Source organism: Chrysochloris asiatica, unplaced genomic scaffold (genome assembly GCF_000296735.1).
Source record: "Chrysochloris asiatica unplaced genomic scaffold, ChrAsi1.0 scaffold00040, whole genome shotgun sequence".
Classification (NCBI taxonomy): Eukaryota; Metazoa; Chordata; class Mammalia; order Afrosoricida; family Chrysochloridae; genus Chrysochloris; species Chrysochloris asiatica.
Genome location: NW_006408558.1, coordinates 339,041 through 346,065, shown reverse-complemented (window position 1 = coordinate 346,065; position 7,025 = coordinate 339,041). Strand labels below are relative to the sequence as shown.

Below are 7,025 nucleotides of genomic sequence, written 5' to 3'. Positions count from 1 at the left end.
AGTTCAAACCCACCAGCTGCTCCTTGGAAACCCTATAGAGATAGGGTCGCTATGAGTTGGAACTGACTCAACAGCATTTAGCAGCAGCAACAAACTTATCATTTCATAACTAGCATCTGTTAACTGCAAGATTAACAGTTCAAACCTACCAGCTGCTCCACAGAAGAAAGATGAGGCTGTCTTCTCCCATAAAGATACAAAGTCTCAGAAACTTTATATCCAGTCACTGAGTCCGAACTGATTTGATGGCAGTAGGGTGGGTATCTGTCAGTCAGTTTGTTTTACTGTGATGGTTTGCTTGTTGCTATTATGTTGTTGTTGTTAAATGCAGTCAAGTTGGTTTCAACTCATAATGATCCTGTTTCGGGTTTCCAAGGAGTGACTGATGGGTTTGAACTGCCGATCCTGAAATTCAAACCCACCTTGTGGTCCAGTACTTACCAGCTCCACACCAGCACAATGACACTGGAAGGTAACCAACCAATATTTCAAACGTTACCCACAGTGGACAGGTTTCAGAAGAGTATCCAAATTCAGCCAGACAAGGAAAAAGGGACTGGTGCTCTACTTCAAAAAATTAGCCAATGAAAACCCTGTGGTTCACAATAAAATATTTCCTGATTATTTTACTGAGACATAATCAGAAAAGACCAATCACTAGAGAAGGCTACTGTGCTAGTTAAAGTGGAGGTTGAACAAAACTGAGGGCAACCCTCAATGAGTTTAATGTTTCCAATGGCCACCTCAATGGACTAAGCATACCGACAATCATGAGGCACGTGAGGCAACAACAAATGAAAATCACCTTATGGGCATTTCCCTGGAATTGTTCTAACTATAATGGAGCCAACCAAGGGTTTTACACTAATTTCTCCAAACTCTCAGTTTTTCACAATATTTATATTATAGCTGCTTAGTATAGAACGAAAGTCAGCTGGCTCAAAGACCAGACCTCATAAGCAGTTCTTGATGCCAACACAGTAAACTAGACAGTCCCCACTTTATTACCAATAGGCCAATGAAGGAAAGTAATTCTGACCTTTTCGCTACTTGGTTTTCTTTTCTTTAAGCTGACATTGATTTGCTGATATTGCCCAGCTTTTACCAGTTGGTTTAATCATTCTCTGTTGCATACCAATTATCGTCAATTCAACATGTAAATCCAGAGTAGAACTGTGCTCCATAGAGTTTTCAATGGTTGAGTTTTGGGAAATGGATCACCAGACTCTTCTTCCAAGACACCACTGGGTGGACTTGAACCCTCAACTTTTCAGTTACCAGCCAAGGGTGCTAACTATTTACACCTCCCAGGGACTCCCTCTCTTTCACTGTTGCATTTTAATAAACTAGCATGCTTAAGTCAAATTGAAAAAGCTCGCTCTGCAGACACCTAATTCAAGGCCTTTCAAGTATTATCAGAGATCAGTGCCCCCCTCCCAGCTTCCTTTACTGGTGGTCATCAAACTTAGTCCTAAAAAAAAAAAAAAAAAAAAATGCTTATCAGGTTTCACAATTGTTAAGTCAGTGATTAACAAAGAGATTTCTCTTTTGGTAATAATGCTATGATTTTCTCTTGTTATTTGTCATTTTGACTTTGGAATATAAATTAGTCTTGTGATGTATACATGATGATTACTCTTCTTGGTCTAAAAATATAATATTTAATTAGAGCTTCACAGAAGGCTTGAAATTCCATTTTCCCTCAGGGAGACAAAAATACCTATTGCTGGAGTTTATGAAAAATTATTAGTTATAGCTAATCCTGGATAATAAATTGGATTTTTGAAATCTGTGTGATTTTTAACACATTAGGTTTTTCATCAGAAAGGCTTGCAGAAAATGCCTGTGGAATATTCAAGCAGCGACTTTGCTTGCTTCACTGTGAAGACAAGTCCAACTGAGGAGCTCACCTATGGAATTTGCTGGGTTGTGAAATTTGCTTTTTGAAAATGAGATATCACATCATAGAAAACAAGTGGCAATTTCTGGTGACTTTTCTCCTTTTCCATGAGTCTGGGATTATGATTTAATCTCTCCTCGCCTAAATTCCCAACCTCCATGCAGGGCTGTGAGAAACCTTGTTGAGCTCTATTAAGAGCGTAACTCATGTTAATGTCTTGCATCACGTTAGCCAGAATTAACACTGCCTTCTATAAACTCACACAGGCACCCACACTCCCTCCTGAAAGTTCATTGTTCTGCTGACTTGTGAGTCGATACACACATAGCAAATATTTTATTTGCATTCATATAACAATTTCTTTATGAAAAATAAATTCCAATCTCCTCAATTTTAAGAATACTAACGGAGAGAAGGAGCCCTGGTGTGGTGCTGTAGGATAAGCACTGGACCACAAGATTGGTTTGAACAGCAAGGTTAGCAGTTCAAACTCCCTAGCCATGCCTCGGAAACTCTATACAGAGTCACTCTGAGCCGGAATCTACTCAATGGCACTTAACAACAACAACAGAGAATATCAAGGCATTTATTTTTAAAAAAGTAATAATACATAGGCACACACAAAGAAACTCCTTTTCTAAATAGAACATTTATTTCTATATATAACTCCAAACCAACACTCTTCACTGTATCAAACATTCTCCCTGTTGTATCTCGTACCTAACTCCATCCCATCCTCCTCTCCAAGGCTATTTATTGAAGGTATTCCATTTTCCACGACAAAGAAATGACTCAGCCCAATGGCTGTTCTTTCAAGGTATATTAGGAGCAAGTGAAGGATGTTTTGCTTTGTTTTTAAGGTCATTCAGCCACACAGCACCTGAGAAGGTTCTACTATTTTGAGTAGGAACAGCCAAGGAGCAGGCTACACAAAACTTGAGAGAAAAGAAAGCCAATAGTAATTGGTTTACATACATATATATGAAAAGGCATGGAAAATACCTGATCAACTGGAACCTCAACCTGAGTATCTTCATCTTCTTGGACTTCTGCTGCCCCCCGCATTTCAGATCTCTCAGCTCCAGCTTTGAAAATGCCTTCATCTAATGAGAGCAACACACAGTGAGAATCAAAATCCAATTGCGACATCGTGTGGTTTCATGTTGACATTACAATCAAGTAACTAATAGTAAATTTTTTTGTTTTTGTATCTTTTTTATAGGTATTTTGATTCCCTTTTTATTGATAGAATTCATTTACATTTATAGTGGCAAGATTTCATTGGCCAAAATAAGACAGCTCCTTCCCAGACCCTTCCTAACAGATTTAATAATACAGGTCTGCTGTTGTTTTGTGCGGTCTTGTCTGTTCTGACTCATAGCAACACTCAGGAAGGATTTCTGAGAATGGCTGGTGGGTTTGAACTGTCAATCTTGCAGTTACCAGTACAGTGCTTATCATACAGTGCCACACCAGTAACCTATTAAACCAGACCCACTGCCATCAAATTGAGTCCAACTCATAACACCCCCTTTTTAAAAGGTTTGTGGGGCTGTAATCTTTACAATCACAGCAAACCACATCGTTCTCCCTTGAAGTGGCTGGTGGGTTCAAATGCTGGCCGTGCAGTTTGCAATCCAGTGCTTATACTATGGTGTCACCAGAGGTATTTAAAGGGAAGGATTTCACATCTATAAGCTTACATCCTATCCTTAAAGCAGTGATGAAAATTGGTGCTTTAAAATAAAACTTTTATGGGAACCAGTTCAGTTTCAGACCTGAAGCAAGGACCACAGCCTTGAGGTTCCAACATTCTTTAACTGAATTCTCCCTGGGGTTCAATTTTCAGCCAGGCAATAGGTATGTACATAGGGGTGACAACAACACTAGTGAGGTACACGTGCCAAAGAAATGTCAACCATTCAAGATCAAAAGGACAAAATTCAGAAGGGAGAATGGAAACAAGAAACACAGAGAGGCAGTGGAATCAGTATGATTTGTTGGATGCAAAACTGATGATCTGCTCTCTAAACCTTCACTCAATTCACAACAAAAAATGGGATTTAAAAAAATAATTAATTAATTAATTTAAACCTTTAGAATCTTACTTTCCCAAAATATAAGGTACACCCTCAATATAATGCACTGAAATAATTCTCCCTACCTGGACTAGTGCACAAAATATCTATGCTGCAAGAGAATCATGTGGCTTCCCACATCTCACAAAAATCAGTAGCTTGTATTTTTCAGATTTCCACAGCCTATGACTTAAAGTCCTTAATTATAAAATGTAACCTAAATGCCTAAGACTTGAAGTTAAGCTTATTTTCCATATTCCATGGAAAGCAATGATAGCTACTTTCCATGTTTGAAGAAGTGTTAATGTCTCCCTCTTGGTCTTCTCTTCCCCAAGCTAAGTCATCACAGAACAATTTGTCATTCTTTCCATCGACTTGCCTCAAGACAAGTTTGATGCTTAAACCATCCTCACAGATGTTTTCTCTGTCCAATTTTTCAACCTCCCCAGGGATGGAGATCTCACCTTCTAGCCTAGTAAGCTATTGCAGCATTTCATTACCCTTACTGTGTAGAAAATATGTTTTTATCTTGTGCCTGGAAAACCCCTCTATTCTTCCAGTAGAACTTTCTCCCCCCTTTCCCCAAAGAACAATTATATAGCATATTTCACATCATAATAATTCATATTGTTAAAGTTATCGAGTCCCTCTAACTTAAATTATTAAAAAGGTAAATTTACATTCATTGAGGAGGGCCTGTAAGGCACAATGGGGTCACTGTGAATAATGTGTACTTACTTCCCTCCAGTTGATTATAGTCTGATGAGGAGACAGAGATCTGGGTACCACCCAGAGGGTACAATGAGGTAACGAGTAAATCTTATAACGGTGGTTGGTGGTTATGTGCCGTGGAGTCGCCTCACTATGTACAGGTCAGAGTAACCCTGTACAGGGTTTCCAAGGCTGTGAATCATTATGGGAGCAGAAAAGTCTCATCTTTCTCCTTCAGAGCAGCTGGTAGTTTCGAACTGCTGATTGTGAGATTAGCAGCCTGACTCATAACGTATGCTACCAGAGCTCCTTAAGTACCATAATAGGCAAGACTTTAGCAGAATGTTGTAGAAACTTAGGACATACCTTTAGACAACTGGAAGGGAGAGAGGGAGCAGGGAAGGAGAGACAGCAGAAGGGGAAGAAGGAAGAGAAGAAAGGAAGAGAGAAAGGATGGGAAGAAGCATAGGAAGGCTAGAGAGAGGGAGGAAAACCAAACTCAAGTCTTTTGGGGTGTTCCTAGAAAAGCCATTTTCCTTTTTAATTACTTTTCCTGTAGCTCTTCACTAGATATTGGCTTCTCAACTCTCCTTTTCAAAAATCAGAGAAAAGAAAGTTGCTTATGCACATGGATTAATTCACTTAAAGGACTATCTACAGCAGCCTTGAATCCCAGACTTGTTTTCCCTACCATCCAACAAAAGTCTTTTCATCCAATGATTCTTTTCTTCAAACAATTCTCATATGTTCAAGTAATTCAAAGCCAGTTTTTATCCACTAGAGTTTACTCAGTTAAATCTCCCTATGTCATCATTAAATGCCATTGAGTTGGTTCTGACTCATAGTGACCCTGTACAGGGTTTCCAAGGAGTAGTCTGTGTGTGTGTGTGTGTTTGTATAGGGGGCATCAAAAAGTTCATGGTAAAATGGAATTGAAAGGCACTGAAATTGTTCCACTCACTTTTTTAAGCCCCTCATATACAGGATAAAAAACATGTTGTTAAGCACTGTTGAGTCGGTTCCAACACACAGCGACCCTGTATAGGGTTTCCAAGGTTAGGTTGGTGGGTTTGAACTGCTGATTTGTTTCCTATATTCTTTCTCCTGCTATTTCTTTTTCCTTTTTTTTACAACCACCTCCACGCATCACCAACCAACGAAAGGGTACATCCTATAAGCCTGCTACCCTCCTCCCCACTGTCGTCAGCAAACAGCCCTTCTCCCTCCCTGGGTCCTGAGTACCCAGCTGCTCCATCTCTACATGTCATCATCTCTGCCTCCATCTTGGGGATCGCTGCCTCTCTGGGTAGGATTCTGCTCTCCACTCTTCTCGCTTCATTGTTCCAGGGAACTCCGCTCCTAGCCTGCAAAGTTAATCACTCCCCTCCTTGCCACAAAATGTCTACTTTTACATTTACAACCTTCACAATCAGTCCTGGTAACAATTATTCACCCTTGTATCACAAGACACCTATCCGCATTTCCTTTAATCAGTCCCACCTAGATAGATTGGATACTACTCAGTAGAGATTCTACCTTCCTCCAGGCCCTCTGGATCTAGGTTCCCTCTTGAAAGCTTGTAAGCCACTCACTTCTTGCCTTTGTAGGCCCCCCATTTTGGATAGCCAATGTCCAAGTTGCCCATCCCTGTCTACTCAGTGTACGGAGGGAGTGGGAATGATCCTTGCTGTAAAGATTTGTTCCCTCTTTTGAGTTGCTTCATCCATAGGTGTAGGTCAAGTTGATCAAATTGTATCAGATTACTCTTTTTTTCCTCTTCTTTCTTCTTCTAGTTACACTCTGATCATCCAGTCATTGAAGCTAGGTCAAATGGGTATTATCTGCAAGTGTGGGTGCTCTTGTGGATATGCCCTCTCTTCTTATCCACTAGACACTTCATTCTCCACTCCAGTCCTCCATGGCTGTCACTGATTCTGGGCCCAAGAATCCCCAGGTCTTGCCATACTGCTGGCCAACCAGGTCTCCACCTGGGTTCACAGGAGTCTATTGAACATTGTAGGGCTTAGCTCGCAGCCTCATAGCTGTTTTTCCCTCAGTTTCCCTTGTCGGTAGTGAATGTGGTCACCCATCAGAGTGTGTATGCCCATTGAGTCTTAGTCTTAGAAGGGAGTTTACTCTAAGGGGACCCGACCCCTTGCCTTGATGTCTCCTGGGCAGGCAACTTGCTTGTTCTTGTAGTAATCGGTTGGTCTGCCTCTATTGTTTTGTATTTTTCCTGTCAGTCTTTCTTTCAAGAGGTATCTTCTCATGGATGAACCTTGAGAAAATTATGCTGAGTGAAATTAGTCAGACACAAAAAGAGAAATACTGCATAG

The 7,025-nt window shown here is 40.4% G+C and overlaps 1 protein-coding gene across 1 annotated transcript in view; it reads right to left on the bottom strand.

Annotated features, from left to right (window-relative positions):
• Positions 1–7,025, bottom strand: part of DCDC2 (doublecortin domain containing 2) — a 274,998-nt gene that overhangs the window by 29,033 nt on the left and 238,940 nt on the right. The window contains exon 8 of the mRNA XM_006860783.1: positions 2,903–3,003. Within this exon, the coding sequence (XP_006860845.1) occupies positions 2,903–3,003 (101 nt within the window). The remainder of the gene's footprint in view (positions 1–2,902; positions 3,004–7,025) is intronic.